This window comes from Spinacia oleracea, chromosome 6 (genome assembly GCF_020520425.1).
Source record: "Spinacia oleracea cultivar Varoflay chromosome 6, BTI_SOV_V1, whole genome shotgun sequence".
NCBI classification, from domain to species: domain Eukaryota; kingdom Viridiplantae; phylum Streptophyta; class Magnoliopsida; order Caryophyllales; family Amaranthaceae; genus Spinacia; species Spinacia oleracea.
In genome coordinates, this window is record NC_079492.1 from 16,371,837 (window position 1) to 16,397,770 (window position 25,934).

Consider the following 25,934-nt stretch of genomic DNA (forward strand, 5'->3'; position numbering starts at 1 on the left):
TTTGGAGGCGGGCGTCTTTTTAATGACGAGCCACTATTTAGTGACTTGTGATTGATAAGGTACGCCTCGTCATTTTGGAGACGGGCGTCCTTTTTTAATGACGAGCCACTATTTAGTGACTTGTGATTGATAAGGTACGCCTCGTCATTTTGAGACGGGCGTCCTTTTTAATGACGAGCCACTATTCTGTGAGTGACTTGTCATTGATAAGGTACGCCTCGTCATTTTGAGACGGGCGTCCTTTTTGATGACGAGCCACTTTTCTGTGAGTGACTTGTGATTGATAAGGTACGCCTCGTCATTTTTAGATGGGCGTCCTTTTTAATGACGAGCCACTATCTGGTGAGTGACTTGTGATTGATGAGGTACGCCTCGTCATTTTTAAGATGGGCGTCCTTTTTAATGACGAGCCACTATCTGGTGAGTGACTTGTGATTGATGAGGTACGCCTCGTCATTTTTAAGATGGGCGTCCTTTTTAATGACGAGCCACTATCTGGTGAGTGACTTGTGATTGATGAGGTACGCCTCGTCATTTTTAAGATGGGCGTCCTTTTTAATGACGAGCCACTATCTGGTGAGTGACTTGTGATTGATGAGGTACGCCTCGTCATTTTTAAGATGGGCGTCCTTTTTAATGACGAGCCACTATCTGGTGAGTGACTTGTGATTGATGAGGTACACCTCGTCATTTTTAAGATGGGCGTCCTTTTTAATGACGAGCCACTATCTGGTGAGTGACTTGTGATTGATAAGGCACGCTTCGTCATTTTTAAGATGGGCGTCCTTTTTAATGACGAGCCACTATCTGGTGAGTGACTTGTGATTGATAAGGCACGCTTCGTCAATTTTAAGATGGGCGTCCTTTTTAATGACGAGCCACTATATGGTGAGTGACTTGTGATTGATGACGAGGCTTAATATTTGACAGTCCTTTACTTTCTTTTTTAGCAAGCTAAGGACGCGGCTAGGGCGTCAGGGAAGAAGAAGGGGACGACTCTGTCCCAGCTGAAGAAGAGAGCTGTGCCAGCTGGCTCGGAGACTCCGAGTACCTTCAAGAAGCCAAAACCCCTACCCCGCCGTCTCGTGAAGAAAGACGAGTCGAAGGTTGCTGAGGGGGGATGCCCTGATGACGAAGAGATGGGCGTGGACAAGCCGTCTCTGGTGGTGGACTTGGTGTCCAAATCGAGGTCCGGTGGGCATCCGGACGAGCTGGAGGACCCTCTTTCTGGAATCACGGCCGACGTCCGCTCTCAGATACCTGCGGAGGTGGCCCGCCGAGCTAGGTCTTCGGGCGGTAAGTATTATTCGAACGTCGTTCAGACGTATCGAGCCTCCTCTGGCAGTTCTTCTTACTCTCCGCGTCATCCTAAGGCCGTTGTTTTTCCTATAGCCAAAGACAAAGGGAAGGATGCAGCTGCTGCTGAGGACGAAAACGTACCTGCTACTCCCCACTATTCGTCAAAGGATAGGGTGGCTATATGCCGCAAGGTTTTTAAGGCCGTCCCCGCAGAGTATGTTGCTTCTCTTCCTGGCCGCAAGACTGACGCCCAGTTTGGTGCGATCCAGGCCACTCTTCTCGACGTAAGTCTATTTCCAACTTGCTTGTACTTGTCTTCTCTTTTAGTCATTTACTAACATGTAGCTCCTTTTGCAGTTGTTCTGCCGCATGGAGTTCTGCAAGAGTTGGAAGACCCGCACTGCTGAGGAGCTCAAAGCTCAGGTGGCTGAGTCCACCCACCATGGCGACTATGCGTTCAAATCCATTGAAGAGGTCCGCCTGCAGATGCAGACGACCATAGACCTTCAAGCAAAGGAGGTAGCTGCGTTGAGATCTGACAAGGCCGAGCTGCTTAAGAAGATCTTGGCGCAGGATAAAGACATGGTGGCAATGGTCGAGGAGGCCAAGACAGCGGCGGCGGAAATACGGACGCTTCAGGACCAGTTGCGGGAGTACCCTCAGGTCAAAGAGGCGGCTGAGGAGGCCGAGCATCTTCGTGGGGAGCTAGAGACGGCCAGATCGCAAGTTCGCACCTTGCGTGAGCGTCTCCTGGAATCCTATGATCAGGGGGAACAAGCGACCAAGGACGCTGTTAAGCACGCCTGGGAGAGCCACATGTCAGAGTATGATCTTGCGTGGTTCCAGCGGCGAATGGAACATAGTGCCGCTGTGTTGGCTGCTGAACGTCTTGGTCAGCCGCCCCCTGAGTTTGTATCCTCCGATGACGAGGACGATGCGACCGCTCCCTGATTTGCTTCCTTGTGTATTATTCCAGGAAAAATTTATTTAAGTGTTCTCATGCCTAAGGGAAAAAACAATTATTTTGTTATGTTTTGGCGCCGCTGGCGTCTGTACCATCGTGCCTGCTGAGCACTCAACAATTTGTTTTGAATATTTGGCCACCTTTGCACGCCTCTTGCGGGCGTTGTTCTATAAATAGGCTATTTTTGTTCTTTTATCTCGCATTTATTTGTTCTTCATCATTTGATTATTCCTTAGTCTATAGGCTTAATCAATAGGTATGGTAGCCAAGGTGCAACTGAGTGTACACTAAGCACGTTGGTGCCGCAGGCAACTGAGCATGCGCTAGGCACTACTATGGTCGTCTCTTTCTTTGGCGAGTATGTCTATAACGTTATTGATTGACGCGAGTCAATCAATAGGTATGATTGCCGCTAGACATGCTCGTCAAATGGACTGGACGGCCAAATATTCGTGCCGCCGAACTTCTGAGCAAACAACCCTTGTTTCGAAGTTAATCGTGCCGCTGAACTTTTGAGCGAACAACCTTTGTTTCGAAGTTGTTGGTGCCGCTGGCAACTGAGCATGTGCTAGGCCTCACTGTGGTCGTCGCTTTTTTTTGGCGAGCGTGTCTATAACGATATTGATTGACGCAAGTCAATCAATAGGTATGATTGCCGCTAGACATGCTCGTCAAATGGACTGGTCGGCCAAACGTGCATGCCGCCGCACTTTTCAGCAAACAACCTGTTTCAAATTATTGGTGCCGCAGGCAACCGATCATCTGCTAGGCACTACTGGGGTCGTCTCTTTCTTTGGCGAGCATGTCTATAACGTTATTGATTGACTTGCGTCAATCAATAGGTATGATTGCCGCTAGACATGCTCGTCAAATGGACTGGACGGCCAAATATTCGTGCCGCCGCCCTTTTGTTTCAACGTTGTTCATGCCGCTGAGCTTTTGAGCAAACAACCTATGTTTCAAAGTTGTTCATGCCGCTGAGCTTTTGAGCAAACAACCTATGTTTCAAAGTTGTTCATGCCGCTGAGCTTTTGAGCAAACAACCTATGTTTCAAAGTTGTTCATGCCGCTGAGCTTTTGAGCAAACAACCTATGATTTAAGGTTTATTTGTGCCGCTGGCACTTACTATGCCGTACTGGTCGGCCAGCGGCTTGCTATACTGGGAAGGGAGTTGGATAGGTGATCAGCCTACAACTTGGTGCTAATCTGGGCCACTTCTTAGGCTTCAAACAATTAGTCTTGCCGAGAGTTTTTGCTAATCTGGGCCACTTCTCAGGCCGTCATACAATTAGGCTTTGGTTATGCATTGGAGTGTATATTTTTATATTCATTGTTCGAGCAATAACTATTGTGAGACAAAATAGAGTAGTATTATTTATAACTTTGCAAGGCGAATTTAGCCGGTTACAAAAGTAATTACTACCCTACTATGACCATTAGAGGCCGCCCCTTGGGCAATGGATCGTGGTAAGTAAGACAAGGCTTAGCACATATCTAGAAGAAATACTTCTTGAGATTGTCGGCATTCCAAGTGCGCAAAATAGGCCGGCCTTGCATGTCTTGAATGCGGTAGGTTCCATCTCTAACCTCATCATAGATCTCGTAAGGTCCCTCCCAAGTGGGCGTCAGCTTACCCTGTTCATTTGCTCGTCCTGTGGACTCCATTTTCCTGAGGACAAAATCTCCCACTTTGAGCACTCTATTAGAGACTCTCTTGTTGTATTCTCTTGCCATCCTTATCTTGTACAGCTGTTGTCTGAGCGCTGCATTTCCTCTAACCTCGGGCAGAAAGTCCAAGGCTGCTTTCATTGTCTCCCAGTTAGCATTTTCGTCGTACAGCATTGTTAGGTTATGATACATATGACAATTCATAAATCATGCGGAAAAACCATAAACCCAGGAAAACATATTATTTACACATAATCATTTAGCATAGATTAGATGCATACTCTTTGTTGCGTGCCTTCCCTAGCTGCGCCCGAACCGAACAAGAACAAGTCTTTAGGACTCCAAGTGTCGTCCCTCCGTAGATAGTCCACAGCACGTCCGGATCCGCCTTAAGATTGACCAACTAGAATCGCCCTTAAGGTACTATTATTTTCGGCACTTTATAGGCAAATGTGTGACTGAATTTTTCTCTCAAAAACTCACTTTGAATACTTTGAAACTTGTGTTATAAATTGTGAGCCCTAGCCTCATATTTATAGCGGTATGGAAAGGGAATCGAAATCCCATTCAGATACAAATTAATCAAACCTAGAATCCTACAAGAACTCTAATTTAATTAATTTATCAGATAGAATTAGGAATTTAATCATTAACCGAACTCTGCATGTTTTAGGAAACGTGCACGAACACAAACACTTGCACACACACGCACGGCAGCCACGATGGGCCCCATGCGTGCGCGCGAGCAGCATCCCACTCAGCGCCCGCGCGCGCTGCGCGCTGCGCGTGCTGTGCGCGCTGTGCGCGCTGCGCGCTGCGCGCAGCCTGCTGGGCCTGGCCTTGCGCTGGGCCTGGCATGGCTGTTTGTGCGGCGCGCTTGGCTTGCTGGGCGATGGCCTGGCTTCGTGCTGGGCCTCGTCCGGCAGGCCTCGTCCGATGCTTATTCGTACGATGCGCTTCCGATTAAATTTTCCGATTCCGGAATTCATTTCCGATACGAACAATATTTAATATTTCCGATTCCGGAATTAATTTCCGTTTCGAACAAATATTTAATATTTCCGTTTCCGGAATTATTTTCCGATTCCGGTAATATTTCCGATTCTGACAATATTTCCGTTTCCGGCAATATTTCCGATTCTGGCAATATTTCCATTTCCGATAATATTTTCCGACACGTACCATGTTTCCGTTTCCGGCAACATCTACGACTTGGATAATATTTATATTTCCGATACGATCCATATTTCCGTTTCCGGCAATATCATCGTTTCCGGAGTATTCATTCCTTGCCTGTGACGATCTTAGCTCCCACTGAAACCAAGATCCGTCGGTTCCGAATATTCATAGATGGAGTATTTAATGCTATTAAATACTTGATCCGTTTACGTACTATTTGTGTGACCCTACGGGTTCAGTCAAGAGTAAGCTGTGGATTAATATCATTAATTCCACTTGAACTGAAGCGGCCTCTAGCTAGGCATTCAGCTCACTTGATCTCACTGAATTATTAACTTGTTAATTAATACTGAACCGCATTTATTAGACTTATCATAGAATGCATACTTGGACCAAGGGCATTATTTCCTTCAAGCATGACTCTCAACGTCGGTTCACACATTTCTATGGGCAGGACAGCCTCGGCGCCATAGGCTAGCAAGAAGGGTGTTTCACCGGTTGAATTCTTAGCCGTAGTGCGGATGGACCATAAGACATTTGGCAGCTCATCAGCCCACAGACCTTTGGCTTCGTCAAGCTTCTTTTTCATTCCTTCGGAGATAATTTTGTTGAACGCCTTAACCTGACCATTGGCTTGGGGTCGTCCGACTGATGCAAAACAAGTGTGTATACCGTGATCTGCCAGCCACTCTTTCAGCTTAGGCGTCTCAAACTGGGGCCCATTATCAAAGACGATAGCCTGTGGAATCCCAAAGCGAGTCATGATGTTCTTCCAAATGAATGCTCTCACATCAGTAGTTTTTATGTTTTTGAGCGCTTCTGCCTCCACCCATTTGGTGAAGTAATCTACAGCAACGATGACATAACGCCTTCCTCCTGGTGCGGTCGTAAATGGGCCTAGAAGATCCATCCCCCATTTAGCGAATGGAATTGGGCTTGTAATGGGCGTCAGAACTCGTGCTGGTTGGTGTATTAGGTGAGAAAAGCGCTGGCATTTGTCACACAACTTGACCAGTGAGATTGCGTCCTCCTTAAGAGTCGGCCAGTAATAGCCGGTTCGAAGTGCCTTTTCAGCCAAAGCCCTTCCACCAATATGCGAGCTGCACAACCCCTGATGAAGGTCTTCTAGAATTTCCTGCCCCTTCTCAGGTGTTACACATCTTAACAAAGGACGGGAGTAGGCCTTTTTATAGAGGGTGCCGTTCCACATTTCAAACCAAGAACATTTCTTTTGAAGTTTTGCCGCTTCCCTTGAGTCTTCGGGCAAGACTCCATTCATTTTGAAGTTCACTATGTCATCCATCCATGTGGACGTTCTGTCAAGAGTTTCCACCTCCATTTGCTCAACACTTTTGTGCTCTTTTACCTCCCAAAACACGTGCCGAGGGGTATCACAAGACGCTGAACTTGCCAACTTTGACAGGGCATCAGCTTGGTTATTTTCCGAGCGAGGGACTTGCCTTACTTCAAAACTTTTCAGTGGCTCTACTTCCTGATGGACGGCCTGCATGTATTTGACCATAGTCGGATCCCTAGCTTCGTAGGTCCCATTAACTTGGCTCACAATCAGTTGGGAGTCAGATAGTGCTACAATATCCTCGGCGCCTGCCGCCTTACACATTTTAATGCCACAAAGCAGAGCTTCATATTCGGCTTCATTATTTGACGCCTGGAAGTTAAATCGCATAGCATACTCAAAAGTATCTCCTTCTGGGGAATGACAGATTATCCCTGCTCCACATCCATTCTGTGTGGATGAGCCGTCTACATACACTGTCCACACCGTATTTGTATTCTTGGCAAAGTCTGGCCTCGTCATTTCAACAATAAAGTCGGCACATGCCTGCCCCTTGACAGCTTTCCTCGGCTCATAGGTGATATCAAAGGCGTTCAGCTCTATTGCCCAATTTAGCATTCGTCCTGACGCCTCCAGCTTTGTGAAGGGCAATTTGAGCGGTTGATCTGTGTAGACCACTATTTTGTGAGCTAAGAAATAAGGACGGAGCTTTTTGCTGGCCATGAATAGAGCTAAGCCAAACTGTAGGGTATCTAACTTCAGCATTTTGAAGAACATGACTGACAAAATATACCGGCATCTGTATTCACTCCCTTTCTGTCAGTAGAACGGCACTCAACGAGTGCTCGGACACAGCGAGATACATGTACAAAGTCTCTCCTAGCAAGGGGCTAACAAGACGAGGCAAGGTATGCAAGTGCTCCTTTAATCTGACCAATGCCGCCTCGGCCTCGTCCGACCATTCAAACTTGGCCTTCTTTTTGACAGACCTGAAAAAGTAGTGGCACTTGTCTCCAGCCCTGGAAAGGAATCTGCCCAGGGCGGCCAAGCAACCTGTGAGCCGCTGGACCTCCTTCACTGTCTTTGGTGAGCTCATATCAATTACTGCCTGGATTTTGTCTGGGTTGGCTTCAATTCCTCTTTCATCAATCAAGAAACCTAATAATTTGCCTGCCGTCACCCCGAACACACACTTCTTAGGGTTCAACCTCATGTTGTAAGCTCGAATAGTCTCAAATGTCTCCCTGAGATCAGTTATGTGCGCCGCCCTCAGCTTACTTTTTACGATCATATCGTCAATGTAAGCTTCAATATTCCTGCCGAGCTGCTTGATGAACACAGTGTTAATAAGACGCTGAAAGGTGGCCGGTGCATTCTTTAAACCAAACGGCATCACCTTGTAGCAGTAAAGGCCTTGTTCAGTAAACAATGACGTTTTTTCCTGGTCGTCAGGCCACAACGGAATCTGGTGAAACCCTGAGTAGGCATCCATAAAGCTCATCATAGCATGCCCTGCTGTAGAGTCGACGAGCCGGTCAATCTTGGGCAGTGGGAAGCTGTCCTTTGGACATGCCTTATTGAGGTTGGTGTAGTCAACACACATTCTCCAGGTACCATTAGGTTTTTTGACGAGGACCACGTTAGCAACCCAATCGGGGTACTGACTAGGCCTGACGAACCCAGCCTCCATCAACTTTTGTATTTCTGCGGCTGCCGCCTGATTTCTATCTTCCCCATGGTTCCTTTTCTTCTGACGAACCGGTTTGAAGTTTGGGTCCACATTCAGCTTATGGACGGCTACAGCAGGGTCAATACCCGGCATTTCGTCCACTGTGAAAGCAAAGATATCTTCAAATTCTCTCAAAAGGTGGACCAACTCTGCCGCCAGCGGGTCCTCAGGAGAAATCCCGATGGGCACTACTCTGTCAGGTTTATCTGTGTTTAATACCACATTGAAATGGGCCCCAACAGGCTCTGGACGTCTCTCTTCCATGTGCCCTGCTGAGATAGTTAATGTTTCTTTGACGACCTTGGGTTGCGTGTCGCCACATTTTCGTTTGTTGCTCGATGTCCCTTTCTCTTCACCCGTCCCCCATGCTTCTGGACTCAAGGTGGTTAGGTAGCAATCTCTAGCTTGTTGCTGGTCACCATGTATAGTGCTGACGCTCCCATCGTCACAAATGAACTTAAGAAGCATCAGATGAGTCACAATGACAGCCTTTGCCCTGTTCAACGTGGGACGCCCCAAGATGATGTTATATGCCGTCAGATCTTTCACTATGAGAAAACGGACATCCATTTGCCGAGATTCCTTTTTATTTCCCATCCTCAGAGGAAGGGTAATTATGTCGACTGGGTGGATGACACTACCTCCGAAGCCTATAATAGGATAGTGGATTTTCTCAATCTTTGAGGGATCATGTTGCAGCCGATTCAAGCACTCTAGACTAATTATGTCCGACGAACTTCCTGTATCAACCAAAATACGCCTAACCCTTAGGTTAGCAACTTTTAACTCAATTACCAAAGGATCGTCATGCGGGGTGGAGATTTTCCCACGGTCGGCCTCGCCGATTTCAACTTTTGGAAACGGGTCAACTGTGGCCTTGCCGGACAGCATCACTTGCCCCAATCGCTTGGCATAATCCTTCTGGCCCCGCATGGTCGGCCCGCCGGCGGCCAATCCTCCTGAGATGACTGCCACACACTCTGGGTCGGTACGATTCCCATCTTCCTCCGAGGGAGGGGATTTGTTTTTCTTGTAGAAGGGTTTGCCAGAACCTCCCGTGTTCCTGCTGATATAACTTTTTAAGAACCCCTTGGTGGCTAGGCCATCCAATGCCCTTTTCAAGCTCTTACATTCATTGGTGTCATGCCCAATGTCACTGTGAAAGTGACAGTACAGTTTGGGGTCCCTACTTTCTGGTGGCGACTTCATGGGAAATGGACGATCAATGTCATATTTGGACCCGACGTCCATCAGAATTGTGTACATGTCTGTGTTATACTCGAATCGCTCCCGATCATAAGTTCTGGGCCGTTTCTGACCTGCCGCTCCGGGGGCCCTGTCTGACTCTTTTGCAATAGCCCACGTCCCGTTAGGCCGGTTCTTCTTTTCGAATTTCTCCTTTTTTGCCGCTAGCTCGGCGGTATCACTTCCTCTGGGGTCTTTCGGGACGCTGCAAATCTCTGTTGCATGAATGAAGGCCTCGGCCTCATCCAGCACTTCTGCCATTGTTCGGACGCTTTTCTTTACCAGATCAAACTTGAAAGAGCCCTTTTTAAGCCCTCGAATGAAGTTATCGAATGCAACACCATCTGGCAAATCCGGAATTTGCCCTGCCTCTAGATTGAATCTCTTCACATAACTCCTCAGGGACTCGTCCTTCCCTTGCTGAATCCTACTCAGATGCATGCTCGTCTTCTTCTCTTCCTTGTGAGCCATGAACCGAGTAGAGAACAATAGCTCGAGCTCCGAAAAAGAGCGAATAGTTCCGGCTGGAAGTCTCTCGAACCACTTAGAGGCTACTCCTTTGAGTGTGCCCGGAAAATACTTACACCAGGTTGAGTCAGTTGTTACTTGGACATACATGTGATGCCGGTAAACCAAGAGGTGCATGTCCGGATCTGTGGTACCATCGTAAGCATCAATGTTGGGCGGCTTGACTTTGGGTTCCCTCGGGGCTCTCATGATGGAGTCTGCAAAAGGAGTGGTGTGCCCTAGGGCCATGTTGGACACCCCCTCCTGAATGTGATATACAGGGTCTTGACGCCTTGAGTAGTGTAGCCGCTGGGAGGACTCGCGTCCGCGAGTTTGACGGGTTGGACGGGTGGCCCCTGGACGCGCCTGGCTCAGATGCGTATAAGTTGGATGAGGGAGAGGTCTATCCGGCATGACGGGGGTTGACCCAGTGTCAGAAAGTTCAGACTCAGAGTCAGGCAACTGCTCTGCGCGTGGCTGCTCACGTCCTCGGGACGTTTCTCCGATCAGCCGCCGTGGCATTCGGCGTGGTAGGTAAGACATTGCCTGATTGGGCTGACTTGTTGGCGGCTGTCTCCTTAGGTCCTCGCCTGTCAGCCTGGTCCAGACATTTGGGGGGCGCAAAGAAAGTGTTGGCCTATTGCTTGCCGGCCTCTCATGATTTGCAGCCACAGCAGTGGTGTAGATCAGCATACTCTTCTGTACCTCAGCATTAACTGTCTTTCCCACATCAGCTTGGAACTCAGCCAAAATAGCCCGAAGAGCACCCACAGAGACAGGCATATCAGGGTTCTCCTCTATTACCGTATCCACCCGAGGATCCAGGTGTCCTCCAGGAGGGGTGCGATTGGCCTGGTCGTCCTCCTCGCTGAGCACCTCTACCTCGGCAGTGTGACGAGGGGTGTGCCCGGCCGCAAATATACGCGCGGCATCTTCGGTGATTCTTGTGGCCGGCGTATGATGTTCAGTCGGCATTTCTCTTTCGAGGGGTGGCCGCTCTACTCGCGTAGGCCCCCCAGCATCGTTGTCCTGTCGTTGATCTTCCATGTTACCGTACCTCCCCACAGACGGCGCCAAATGTTGTGGGGTTTTTCCGGTGAGATACCTTGGAGGTTTCTTGGTAACTTTTAAAGATTAAACAAGATTGTATTTTTATAGAGAGAGAAAGTAGAGAGAAGGCAGAGCAGCAATTGCTCTAGAATGTATTGATTGTGACCCCTTTTTCTAGGGAAGTGGGAATATTTATAGTACTAGGTTTTTGTGGGAATGACCTAATATTCCCCTTACATGATTGGCTGGGGAATGGGAGGAGGACACGTGTCCTTTCTCCTTACAATTCTCTGGTCCCTTTTAGCAATAGTGGGCTATTTGGGCCTATTGTGCTTAGTCATTCACTTGGGATACATACTAATTAAGCCCTTTTCCAGGTATAGGTTTTATACGTACATTTATACACACTTAAATACATACATTGTAGATACCTAGATTAATACTCATGCCCCGGAGTAGACTTCGTATGATTTCTGCTTAGGGGGCACAATACGTGCCAGGTGTCACATCCTCATTGGTACACGAAGGCACGGTAATTTTGCCCACACACTACTACAAAAATAGGCAAAGAGACCCGTTCAAAATGGCATAAGAGACCCCATTTAAGGGGGTCTCTAGATAGGGGGGTCTCTTTATAAAAGAGACCTCTCATCTAGAGGGGGTCTGTTTGTTAAAAACAAGAGACCCGTTATTTAAGAAAAGGGGTATGTTACGTTAACCATGTAAAAAATAATGTAGAAGAAGAAGAGACCCCTTATTAGAGATATGGGGTATGTTTGCAAAAATATTCAGACCTAATATTTAACCTAGGGGGTCTCTTTGAATTTTTAAATAATATTTTTTCCATCAAACTCAGACCCCATATGTAAGATAAAGGGTCTCTTTGAATTTTTTAATATTATTATAATTAACAAATTCAGACCCCATATGTTAGATAGAGGGTCTCTTAGAATATTTTACTATTTTTTATTATTATACTCGAGAGAGCCCTTTTTATACCTAACGGGTCTCTTTTCATTAACTTTTATTAAAAAAAAAATAGCATAAACGACCATTTTTCGGCATAAAAAATCAGCATTTAACCAAATTTTTAATTTCAAACTAATTCTTACAATCACCCAATAAATTATTTCCCACTTTACATCAATTGTAATCTTCAAAAATATAAAAATAACAAAATAAAATAAGGCTCAAAAGTTTACATAATTGTGACAAGCATCAACAAATTGACAATACTAATTATTAGCCAATGCGGGCACAAGCATATGTTCTCCTCCAACACTGTTTGGCTGGTTTCCAAATGTGAACTTCCCTTACACCTTACCTTCAACAAGAAACAAACCTGCATTAACAACGAAATTAAATTTAGAAAACAAGTAATATCAGTTGGATGTCTCGAAGCAGAATTACACATTATTAGTTAAAAGAAAGTAAGAAACCATCAAAGCAGTTTTCTGGCAAGTTAGTGCAATACACTCAAAGCATACATCTATTCACAATATATGTCTACCTTTCTAGAAGGTGCAGCAAACTAAAGGTGTTACCATCAGGAACTTTGACGGAGAAAATCTGAGCTTATACGGAAAAAATGTTGTAGTTAATCTATGACACGTTTAAACATGCCTTCTGATAAAAGAACACAAAAAAAAAGGAAGTTTGATAGAGAGCTCATGTTGCCACCAATACACATTTCAAAAGCTTCGGCTCCTTTGCTCAACCTATTGGCAACAAAGTCCATCCAATCCCCTCTATCACAAAAGCCCCGTTATTCCTTCTGTACAAGTAAATATAATAAATTAATAATGTTAATAACTGTTCTATAATTAATGTACTGAGGTCATGCCAGTTGCAAGTAATGATTTTATGTAGCAGTTAACTGCTATTTCTAGTGTGGCATTGTAAATTAGGAGATGGTAGCAAACTGAGTTTATAAGCTTCATATCTTGAAATCAATAATATTGTTCACTTAACATTGTTCACTGACCGTATAACCTCTATAATTAAGTTGCTTGGGTCTTCGTAGCACAATAATATTGTTCACTTAACATTGGCTCTGGTATTTTCTATTGAACAAAACTCCTCACATACTGGAACTCAAGTTGATATTGAAGGCTTTTGACAAGGGCTTGCTAGTCAAAGGACCAGAAAAGAATAGTAAATTGAGTTTTTTGCTACTTGATGCGATCTCAGGCTTAAGCTGCTGTGCTAAAATACTCTCAGTTAAAGGTGGGGGCAGTCTGTTATTAGTGCTTTCTTTCAATATTGACTTTGAGCTTAGGATGATAGGCCCAGACAAAATTTCAGTTCGTACAAGCTTTTCATACGTGTTCGGCACTTGAGGGGATGAATGATATAAATTTTCAGCAAGCAAAGGATTTGGCTTGGTGCTTAAAACACGATTCTTGGATCTAGAAGAAATCCTACTCGTACCAACTGGTTTAGGCAAAGCTCAACTAAGAAAATGGTTTATATGTCAGCTGAAAATCTTGACACTTAACTAAAGTTGTGACTTGAACCAGATATACCCTATATAAGACTAGTAGCTCAAAAACTAAACTATAATCCGACCCTACCACACACACACAACCAAACCAACAAGCCCGACAACCTAAGAACTACCTGCACACTCCCTCCCTTAAATGAACACTCACCTGCACAACATAATTCAGCCCCCTGCCAATAGTAATCCAGCCAAAAAGATCCTCATCATCCCCAAACACATTCAAACACCTTGATACACCCACACTCACCCACATTCCCTCATATTAATAGCACACCTACACAATATAGTACCACTACGAGACTGCCACTGTAATACAAAGAAAGTATACTCCAATTTGATTACTTCCATATATCATATTTCCAAGAATTATGGCAATCAATAACAGAATTAACCATGAAAGAAATTTAGGATCAGACACGATTGTTCAAATTAAATTTCTAAATGATCAAAATTATCTATGAACATCGAAATATTACAAGCGAATAACAACAAAAAATTGTAGAAATGAAGGATTTGAACCAACAATTAGAACAATCAGGAAAATCGGGAGAGTATCTGAATGCCTAACATATCTTGAAACTCATTCAGAACTGTAATTGCTAAAAGCTTAAAACTGAAACTGAGAAAATTAATCTATTTGGAATTGTAACAGGCATTATTTGTGTCAGTTACTACTACTTTTTTAAATAACTGGTTATTTATATGCCCATTACTAGTGGTACAGCTGCAGTATCTTTGGATTAGTATTCTCAATGATATGATTCTATAAATCTCACAATTAACCTTTCACTAAACTGGTTAAATGGAGAAATAAATGGACATCTCAGAACCTTTCACTAACTGGTCAAATGGAGAAAGATTGAAAATATTCATTCAAAGTAATGAAGCACGGATTCAGAACTTGACAGAAGCAATTTAGCAGCTTACTATACACACACAACCACATATGAAAGTATAGCTACATATCAAGCAGATGTAGCGGAGCTTGTGCACATACCATTATATATCAGCAAGAAAAGAACAAATAAAACAATTTTTGAATTGTTTTAACACTTCATACAAATGAAAGATATTGATGTGATAAAGATCCAATCATCTCATAGAAGCATAGGAAAATTTCAAGCAATACCTCTGCACAACGAATACCAGCAGATGGATCAATGGGTAGATCTAGCTAGTAGGCCACCTACAGGGTCATGTGATGAGAACTGGACTCCATCAATCACACCATTGTATCTATTAAACACCTGTGAAGAGGCAAATAGGACATGTTTCAAATTATGAACTTACCAAAGTGAGCAAAAATAAGATATAACTTATATCTAGGCAAAATAAAATAAAATATCTACTTAATAGTGAGCAGGAACAAAAGTACCACTCTAGGGTCTGGACTTCAACAACATTATCATCTCTAAAACTACTTTCAGTCAGAAACAACGAGTTATTAGAGCGAACATTAAGTAAAATATGACGAAAGGGGATGGACAAGAATAAATTAGCTTTACCCTTTACACTTAAATATTATTCAATTAAATCCAGTTGAGTCGAGGGTGGCTATGTATGCATCACTTTGAAACAATTTGATGACAAGAAGATGTGCGAATCTACGAGGGTTCTATTTTGGAAAGGGGGAGTCAAAGCCCATCTTCTGTTATGTTACTAGACTATTGGACTCGACATTTCCAGTGTCTACATCATATATTTATTCAGATTTGTATCCATCTAGATGCAAAATAGTGGGTTCCCTTGTTCGATACATGATACTCAAACATAGGTGTGCCTTGATACTTGACACTTCAAACTACAAAATAAGAAAATTTTAATAAAAGATGAGTCTGATACTTGGGCGCATCCCATAAACACCCAAATCTGGATACCATAAATATGTTGTGGAGGTTTTGAAAGATCAAACATATTCAGTGTCTCACTCATGCCAAGAAACTCTAGAAAGACAGTATTCCAACAAACCATGGCGAAACACTTTCCCATGAAACTGGAAAACCTAACCCCAAAATTAAAATTACAAATCGCAACAATTGAAATATCAAATTTTTGGGGAAAAACAATTTCAGGAAAAAAACCTAACTTGTAGCAGAAATTACAAATTGAAACCGAAAACCACACGAAATTCAGAAATTTGAAACAAGCTATTACATGAACATCTAAACACAAAATCGCATCAATTGAAATTTCAGAAATTCAGAGGGGAAAACAATTTCAGGAAAAAAAAACCCTAAATTGTAGCAGAAATTACAAATCGAATTCCAAAACCGAAAACCACACGAAATTCAGAAATTTGAAACAAATAATTAAAGAGAAGAAGAGAGTGATGAGAACAAAAACCTAAATTTGTAGTTTGCTAGCGATTGTGTCGAGGTCGCCAGTGGGAGTGAAGTCGCCAATCGTAACTTAGTTCTCCGATTAGCCGTTGGTAGTGGTGAGTTCGTCAATGAATTCGTCGATGGTTGCCTTAGGTTGTATGTCCAGGGAAGAAGAAAGAGGCAAAGAAAAAACCTAGGGGTTGTATGTCCAGGGAAGAAGAAAGAGGGAAAAGAAAAACCTAGGGTGAAATTGGGTTTTGCGAAAGTCTTGGCGCCAGGAAATGAATGAAAATAGAGACCCGTTATGTTAAATGACGGCTCTTTTGCTATTTTCCAATTATTTTTTACGAGAAGTGGTGGATCCCTTGATACATAAGAGACCCGTTAAGTAAATAAAGGGTTTATTGCTTCTTTTATTTTATTTTGCACGGCATTTAAATGGCCCCTTTTATACGCTAGAGACCCGTTAAATCAGATAACAGGTCTTTTATTTTTCACCCCTCTAATTTTAATGGGCCATTTAACTCATAAGAGAGCCGTTATCTATAATATTAGATCTCTTAAATTAAAGAGACCCGTTACGTCGACCAACGGGTCTTTTCTAAAGGGTCTCTTTGCCCATTTTTGTAGTAGTGACAACAAGGATCACATCGAGAAAATTTAGATGTGGGAGCTTCCTTTTTGTGTTTCTTTTTGGTGCATTGCAATAAAATTGTTCTCTCTATAATTTTGTATCTTCACATTCTATTCTTCAGTTGAAATTTATTAATTCCGCATAGAGGAATATAAATCAATATATTTCACAAATACATATCACCCACTAAACGACAAAATAGGAAAAGACAAACGTTAAAGGACAAAATCAATTTTTTTTGAAAATGGCATCCCTTTTTGAAAAACGGCATCCATTTTTTCCAAAATGTCATATGTTCTTTGAAAAATGGCACCTGCTTTCAGTTTTGTCTTATCTCTATTTTGTCGTTTAGTGGGGTGAGATGTATCTTAAAATACATATCTGATATTGGCCTCTTCACCCTCCTTCCGCACATTCTATTGAAAAACTTTTATCAAGAGGTACTCTTATGTCCTTTTGTCCATCCCATATAATTTAAGTTGGTACTCTGTAGTCGCCAAATGCGATCGATTTAGGTCTAGTCAATATTACTAGTTGTATTCTGAGCCGAAAAGGCATCAATCTTATGCTAAGAAGAAGAAACCCTTACAAGTTACAACTTACAAGTAACAAAAATGCCGATGCCGATGCTAAATTGCTAATCACTTTTATTTCTTTTTACGAAGGCACAAGGAAAATTTAAATTACAAACGAGAAAAGGGGAATTTAAACCTGTGATATGTAATTCAAACTCTCAGTCTTAACCACTGAACCAAAACCTCAATTGTGCCTATCATTCAAAGTTATGCATAATTACAATAAAAAAGAGTTCACAAAAACATAAACTAGGCAATAGAAATTTGCGTATTATGAAGATCAAACCTCTTATTTCACACATGCAACAATTATGTGTAGTTCTCGTCAAAAATTAAAGGGTTGTTCAACAAACCCCTTATTGCACATATGCCCATAATTTCGAGCACTGCCGGAGTAGTTAATCACTAGGATTTGTGAATAATGTATATCGTACCCTCCAAATACCCCGAAACACCCCTTTTTCTCCAAGGAAATTACACTACGTGACACTGAGTACATTATTCAATGATTAACCTATCGCCTCTCATGTAGTCATGTTAACACGATAGTTACGTTCAATTATTATTAGTGGTACTCTTCCATTAATTATGACCATAACTATTCCTTGAATGATGCATCCTTAAAGAACTTCCTATTAGCTTTTGGTTATGATCCTGGTCCTGACTAGACCCTAGCCCGTTATATTTCCTATGACCCGCAAATGACTCGTCTTGCTAGTGACTCGACCCGACCCAACCCGACCTGACCAATGACCAAGCCTAATTATGACCATAATAATTACTTGAATGATGATGCACCCTTGAAGAACTACCTCCTCCATGATACTCAACTTGTTCAGTAAGGGGTTGCTGAGGGTAATGCTTGTGATAGTTATAAACTGGATCACCATAGCTTCCTTTCTCCGGCATTGCGCCACCGTACGGATTCGGATTCCCGAAAAGATACTCCGCCGTCTCTTTCCAACAATAATCATAATCACTCATCTTATCATTAACATCCCTTTCATGATTATAAATCCTCTGGTTTCTCTTCCACAAACAGGGGAAGTAACCACCCAATACTCCTTCACATAGGTCTATGGCCTCCATACCATAACCCGACGGAATTTGCCGCCTTATTTCACCATTACCGACGCCCTCTTGGATCACCTCACCACCAAAAACTCCCCCATTTTTTGACACTTCTTGGATCACCTCATCACCATTAACGTCGCTCCCATTTTCCGCCACTTCTTGGATAACCTCATCACCAACAACGCCCCCATTTTGCGACGCTTCTTGGATCACCCCATTTTTGGGCGCTTCTTGGATAACCTCATCACCAACAACGCTTCCATTTTTCGACACTTCTTGGATCACCTCATCACCAACAACGCTCCCATTTGTCGACACTTCTTGGATCACCTCATCACCAACAACGCTCCCATTTTTCGACAATACTTCACCATCAGTATCTTTCTTCTCTACTATTGTATGAACATCATCACTAAAAGTTACAGTTTTGTTTCTTTTAGAAGGCTCCTTATTACCAGAATCATCTTGCTTTTTTCCTCCCTCGAAAACCGGGTTATTTTCTTCTTCTTCCTCATCATCATCATCATCATCATCATCATCTTCCTCGTCATATTCACCATCATCGTCCTCTTCATCATCATCATCCTCGAAATCAGAAAGATCTTCCTCTTGGATTACATTACCAGAAACAATCCCATTAGTTTGTTTTGGCACCACAACACCATTTTTAACCCCTTCAACATAAGGAGAAGGAACAGACCCATAAGAAAAACCCCCCGTATTATTATTACTACTCGGGTCAATCTTAGAACTCGGATAACAAATATCCATTGAAGGGGACAGAGGTTTCCCATACTGCTCATGAATATCGTACCCCCCATGAAAGGGTTTCGGGTTCCAGTTCGGGTTTGGGTTCGGATCCTTTCCATCAGCTTCAACAATAGCTTCAGCAGGGGTGAAATTATCACAAGAAATGACATATTCAGTTGAAACAAGATCATAATAATTACCACTTTCGCCGAAACTACCAGATTTCTTGGTTAAAACAGATTCAGACTGACTATAATTGGAGTAATGATAACCTACTAATGATGGAGTTAAACTTTGCTGATATGCATTCCCATAAAACTCTGAATCAGAATATTGAACATACCTTGGATCTTGATTACTGACATCATGATTGTAATTGTAGTAATACTGATCATTGTACTGGTAATTACCAAGATTTTCAGGATGATTTGAGGGGTAGAAGTATGCCATTGATAATTGGAATGGAAACTTTAGTGATGTTTGTGATGGAACTTCTCTAGAAAAAGAAGTTTTTGTTTCCACCGAACTTGGACACAAAACTTTTATTAGTATGTGACACTATGGTTACATCCTCTCAATTCTTATCTACTTGTTTGTTGTGGGTAGTTTTTGCTTTTCATTTTTTAAAGTAGAGAATTTGTTGTCTATCCTTGGGTTGAATCCAAGAGACTCCAAAGTTTATAAAAAAAAATTGGGTGTTAGGTGTTGAGTGAAGAGGCAATGATGTAGACAAGATTAGATCTATGATGTAAGGGAGGTAAGATTTGAAACTGGTTGAAATCGATAGAGTTTAAAGTTTATAATTTTGTTTATGGGGGGTGTGTTGATTGTTTAGTCGCAGAGGCAGTGATGTAGACAGAATCAGATCCCTGATGTAAGGGAGATAGGATTTGAACCTGGTTGAATCTAAGAGACTCCAAAGTGTGATGGAGAGGAGATTAGATCCATGATATACAAAATATAGGATTTGAACATTGTACATCCAACAACTTCTAACTTTTAAGGTAAAACAACCTCTAACTTTTAAGGTAAAACAACCACTTGAATTATATTAGACATGTGTTTTTATAATACATATTTGATTTTAAATATATCATGACGGAGGTCATGGCCCCCACCAACGCTCCCCTCAATTCCACTCCTGCTTGAGATCTCCAATTTTTTCCTAGTAAGTACTTGAAGTTTCGAAAATACCCTAATAATATGCATTTTAAACATGTTCAAAGAGTATTTTGTTTGAATTAGTACTCAAATATGTGACAGGATAATCATTCTTTACTTAAATATTACAAGTTTTTTTCTTCAAATTAGATAGATTTGTACTATGTTCTTAGAGTGATTATGAGGCTTCTAGAAGTAAAATTGAAAATAAATAAATAAACTTGGGAGCATTAACTAGAGAGAAACAAAATTATATGGGCATCAGAAAAGATAATGTAATGCATGTATAATTATTATGGTTGAGAAGTCAATATCATATTGTGGGCTTTGGTCCTACAAAGGACTAATCACATGGAAATTTTTGGCATCTTTTTCTTTCATCCGTAAATTATTATTCTGCTTGAGAGAGGATTTTACACTAGAACCGTTACCAATTAGATTTGTGCTAGCACACAAAGTCATTTCTTAAACATTGTTTGCTTCAACATAAATTCATATTTCAATTGAAGTTCACTTATCTGAATTTGTCTCAATTCAATCTGTAGGAAAGAATACTGTAAAATTCGAAAATGTGAATATAATGTGGGCCGAATATTTAATTTATGTAAGGCTGTGACGTGTAATAAAACACTATCTTAGAAGCAAAATTCGCCCCGACTATGGTGCAATCGTAATAGGCGTTGCCCCCCAAGATTTTACACAGCAATTCGTTTTAACGTGCACTCGAATAAAACGAACTAGGAACTCATAATATGCTCAGAATAAAACAGAGAAGAGATGAAGAGGTGAATTGTATTTCGGTGTGTCTCAACTGATTCCCAAAGTTGATTTATATAGGAACCAAAAATCAGAATTCAAATGGGACAATTAAAACACTTGTAAACCGAAAATCGCGTGTGGGGATTCCCTTCCTAGCCCAAACCAATAGGGGAAGCACTTCAAGAAGTAAACAACACTTCCCTATATTTAAACAAAGAGAAAAGTTCATTTTCTTTTCATGTGGGACAAAACCCTTTTCTTTAAATACTCCACTTGAAAATGCCACTTTTCATTTCCACCAATGTGGGACTTTTTCACAATATGATAAAACTCTTTCTTTGCATTGTTTCCAACACAGTCTACTGCTGATTTTTTTTTTTACTTGTGTGTTTAAATTAATTAAAAATACTTATTTCGTTGAGATGGACTTATATGAATTCATATACTTCCTCTGTCCCTAAAAAATTATCTCGTATTTTTTGTTTAGGGTGTCCCTTTAAGTTTGTTCCACACCTTAAATATTAGTTTTCCCACTTGATCTCTCTCCTCATGAGCCCCATTAACCAATCAATGTGCACAACTTACACCCAAATATTAATAAAGTGAAGTTTGCTCTATAGAGCAATATTTTAGGGACAGAGAGAATATAAACTTATCTAAACTTATCGTTAAAAAAAGCTTATCTAAACTTCTCGCTAAAAAAAACTTATCTAAACTTGTTTTTGCTTAAATAATTCAAAATAAGTTGAATCAAACGCACCCTAAATCTTGATGAAGTTTATACAAGGTTTTATTTATCGTCAACATACGATTTGTTATTGTTGTGAGTTTTCAATTTTTCTGAAAACCAAAAACAAGTTTATGGCCAGAAATAAATAAGTAGGTTCATTTCTTTGGGTTTGTGCTAAACATTTGGCTCAGATCAGCCCATGTAATATACCTGGCCAAAATGGGAAATGGATCGACACCAAGTCGATCCATGATACTCTATACCACCTACCTAGAATGTCGATCCATGATACTCTATACTACCTACCTAGAACCTACAACTCTACAAGCAGTTTCAACACTAGAGTCAGACGTTACCATACTTCTAGTTTCCTACTCCATACATACTCGCTAGACTTGTTAAACGGGTCGGTCGAGTCGGGTTGTAAAAGTTTATTTTCGGTTAATTTGAGCCGGTCACTTTCGGGTCTGGATTCGGGTTTACCCAACAGGTTGAGAGATTTTAAAACGTGTATTACATTTTCATTAATTTAAATAATAAATACACAAAATATGAGCACAAAATAACAAATTTTCTTACACAAGTTTATATTTAGTCGAATTCAATCATCAAATGACCTATAATTCAAATTAAAATCATATTACACCCAACAATAGTAACAAGAACGTGTTTGCTATGCTTAAAGCTCCTCATAATCTCATTAATGATTTTCAATCGGTCGGGTCAAAAACGGATTCGGTCGGGTTTCTGACCCATTAATTTTCGGGTTGCTCGGGTTCGGATAAAAACGGGTTACTGATCACAAGATCTTGCTCAAGACCCGGTATTTCCGATTCGGGTCCGTTTTTGGGTTGGGTCAATGTTTGACGGATCTAATACTCAGTGTTCACTAAAGATCCGATGTTGTAGGTCTGCTGTCAGGAAGATGGTGCCTTAAGAGGTCGATATCCTTTTATCTTGGCTTTGTCCTCTTTTGAATGAAAAAAGAACAAAAATGTACAGTTTGCTGGCCTTCGAATAAAAACATATCCTCCCAACAGATCCTCCCACCGCAGCAGTGTTGTTCGGGCCCTCCTTACGGAACGCACTTTTACATAAATTACCAAAATGCCCTTTTAGGAAAAGTTACTAAAAATACCCTCAAGCACAAACCTGGGCTCAGACTCTTAGGGGCCCATATCTCAGCCTCCTACAGGCCCAAATTTTCACACCCCTACACTTGCCCATATTTACTAAGTATGTCATCCTGCATTACTATAAATATGTCTCACCTAATCATTACTCAGGTATGCAATTATTCCCAAACTCACTCTCTGACTACTTTCTCTCTCTAAAGGACTGACTTGAGCGTCGGAGAGGGTTTTCTCGGGAACCCCCCCGAGCCAGTTTACGTTTGCTCCCTTTTGTAGGAAAACGACAGCCGATTGGAGGAAAATAACAGCCTGGTTGACGAGGCTTCCCCTATTTTCACACTTAGCAATTTCTTCGCAGAAACAGTTGGCGTCGTCTGTGGGGAAGTCAACTACAAGCCATGGTTAACACTCGACGAACCAGGCAACACTCCTCTCATCGATCAGAGTCCCATCCCAATTACGTGTTGATGTCTACTCCGATGAACGGAGATGATAACGATGGTGATCAGGACCATGAGAATCAACAACCCCATGTCGAAGGTCACCCTGAGAACTTGGTCATTCGAAAGGATCTAGAGGATTTGGTTGCTCAAGTCAATGAGGCTATCCACAACCTCCAAGGAATGGGAGAAGGACCTTCAAGGAAAAACAACCCGACCACCCTACCAGCTCAAAGGTGAGCACAGCATCTAATACCATCCACAGGGCACAGCCTCGAAGTGTGATAGACAGGCTAGGTGACAGGGGTGGGGCACAGCCTCACCCTCACCAATCAAGGGCCAGTCAAGATGCACGTCGGGTAATTGAAGAGCGACAACTGCACAGAGGAGACCTTGATGCTCGAGACCTCTTGCACAGGAGGCGCCTCGAACAAGCCAGAGAAGCCATCAAGAATGATAGGATTACCCGAGGTCTACCCCCTCTAGTGCCAAGACTATAGCCTCCGCATGAGACCACCCACTCCTTCAAATCTAGTCGGACCGCTCGAGGTCAGCTCCCAAAGGACATCTCTCAGGAGGCACTCACCTTCTCCCACAAGGAGACGTCACTCACCCCCTAGCCGGGCTAGAGGCCATTCCCCCAAGATAAGGGTTTCACTCCCCGATCAACAGCCAGGGGCTCATTCATCCTCTCATCTCCCTAGGTATCGTTCACCCTCAAGAATAGGAAGGAGCCCTCCACGCCGTGAGAGAACATACTCGCCTCTCTCAGAGAGTAGAGGTAGGCATACTTCCCAAAGGGGAAGATGGGACTCCCCTCCACCAAGAACTGATAGGCACAGGCATACCTCATCATTGCGAGAGGCTCTCACTCCCTTCTCCCAAGAAATAATGAACACCCCTCGCCGAGACAAAGTGAAGGTCCCTACCATCGAGCCTTTCGATGGAACTACGGATCCAGAGGAACACATGGCCACCTATGCGGCTCAAATGAACGTTCAGACTGGATGCGGAGCTACTTGGTGCAGGTACTTTCCCACCACCTTGAAGGGTCTTGCACTTATCTGGTTCAACAAGCACGTGCCGAAGGGGAGTATCAAGAGCTACAACGAGCTTGGAAAGGTGTTCATCAGCCAATTCGCTGCGGGTCGAAGACATCAAAAGACAAGTGTTAACTTGATGGCGGTCAGACAGGGAGAGACGGAGACTCTTCGCAACTATATCAAGAGGTTCAATGAAGAAGTCCTAAAGATACACAATTGTTAGGTTATGATACATATGACAATTCATAAATCATGCGGAAAAACCATATAGCCAAGAAAGCATATTATTTACACATAATCATTTAGCATAGTTTAGATGCATACTCTTTGTTGCGTGCCTTCCCTAGCTGCGCCCGAACCGAACAAGAACAAGTCTTTAGGACTCCAAGTGTCGTCCCTCCGTAGATAGTCCACAGCACGTCCGGATCCGCCTTAAGCTTGACCAACTAGGATCGCCCTTAAGGTACTTAGAATTTTCGGCACTTTATAGGCAATTGTATGACTGAATTTTTGCTCTCAAAAATCACTTTTGAATACTTGAATGATCTCTATAAATATGTGACCCTAGGCACCTATTTATAGAGTTATGGAAAAGGATTTGGAATCCTATTAGGATACTAATTTATTTAATTATAATCCTACTAGGACTCTAATTAAATAAACTAAATCTTTTAGGATTAGATTTAATCATATGACAAATCCCGGTAGCCTTAGGATTCGAGTAACACACTTCGAGTGATACGCTAGCACCGCACGCAGGCCTTGCGGCCCACGCACAGCGCCAGCCCACTCGTCGCAGCCCCGCGCGTGCGCCAAGGCCATTGTTGGGCCTGGCCTTGCGCTGGACCGGGCGTGGCTTGGCAGCGTGTTTTTGGGCGCTTGGGCTTGCTGAGCGTAGGCTTGGCTTCGTGCTGGGCCTTCGTCTAGCAAGTCTCGTCCGATGCTAATTCGTACGACGCGCTTCCGATTAAATTTCCGATTCCGGAATTTATTTCCGATACGAACAATATTTAATATTTCCGATTCCGGAATTAATTTCCGTTTCGAACAAATATTTAATATTTCCGTTTCCGGAATTATTTTCCGATTTCGATAATATTTCCGATTCTGACAATATTTCCGTTTCCGGCAATATTTCCGACTCCGGCAATATTTCCATTTTCGATAATATTTTCCGATACGTACCATGTTTCCGTTTCCGGCAACATCTACGACTTGGATAATATTTACATTTCCGATACGATCCATATTTCCGTTTCCGGTAATATCATCGTTTCCGGAGTATTCATTTCTTGCCTGTGACGATCTCAGCTCCCACTGAAACCAAGATCCGTCGATTCCGAATATCCATAGATAGAGTATTTAATGCCATTAAATACTTGATCCGTTTACGTACTATTTGTGTGACCCTACGGGTTCAGTCAAGAGTAAGCTGTGGATTAATATCATTAATTCCACTTGAACTGAAGCGGCCTCTAGTCAGGCATTCAGCTCACTTGATCTCACTGAATTATTAACTTGTTAATTAATACTGAACCGCATTTATTAGACTTAACATTGAATGCATACTTGGACCAAGGGCATTATTTCCTTCAGTCTCCCACTTGTCCTTAGGGACAAGTGTGCATTTCCTAATTCCTTTGTCGCTCGATGCTTGCTCTTGAACATAAGGTAAGAGTTGTCATCCTTATTATGTCTAGAGGTGTTCCTCGGTTTCAGAGTTCAACTGATCAAATAAACAGATAATCATAGCCTATGATTCATCCGAGCACGGCCATGCATTTCACAGTTTCTAGCTCTCCGAGTGGCCTTGTACAACTTTTAAGCATCTCATCCCGATTTATGGGAGGACAATCCCAATCTTGAGATCTT

The 25,934-nt window shown here is 42.5% G+C and overlaps 2 protein-coding genes and 1 long non-coding RNA gene across 3 annotated transcripts in view; 1 reads left to right on the forward strand and 2 right to left on the reverse strand.

The window, feature by feature from the left end:
* LOC130462397 (uncharacterized) overlaps positions 1-25,934 on the forward strand; it is a 51,429-nt gene that overhangs the window by 17,465 nt on the left and 8,030 nt on the right. The window lies entirely within an intron of this gene.
* LOC130462398 (uncharacterized) lies at positions 11,978-16,452 on the reverse strand. Its single transcript, XR_008922505.1, has 3 exons — positions 15,786-16,452; positions 14,572-14,689; positions 11,978-12,281 (listed from the first exon to the last, which is right to left on the reverse strand). It is a non-coding gene; the product is annotated as an uncharacterized lncRNA (long non-coding RNA).
* On the reverse strand, positions 17,025-19,567 carry LOC110780055 (uncharacterized). The gene has a single exon (XM_021984486.2). It carries the CDS (start codon positions 19,244-19,246, stop codon positions 17,732-17,734), a length of 1,515 nt encoding a protein of 504 aa, XP_021840178.2. The 5' UTR covers positions 19,247-19,567; the 3' UTR covers positions 17,025-17,731.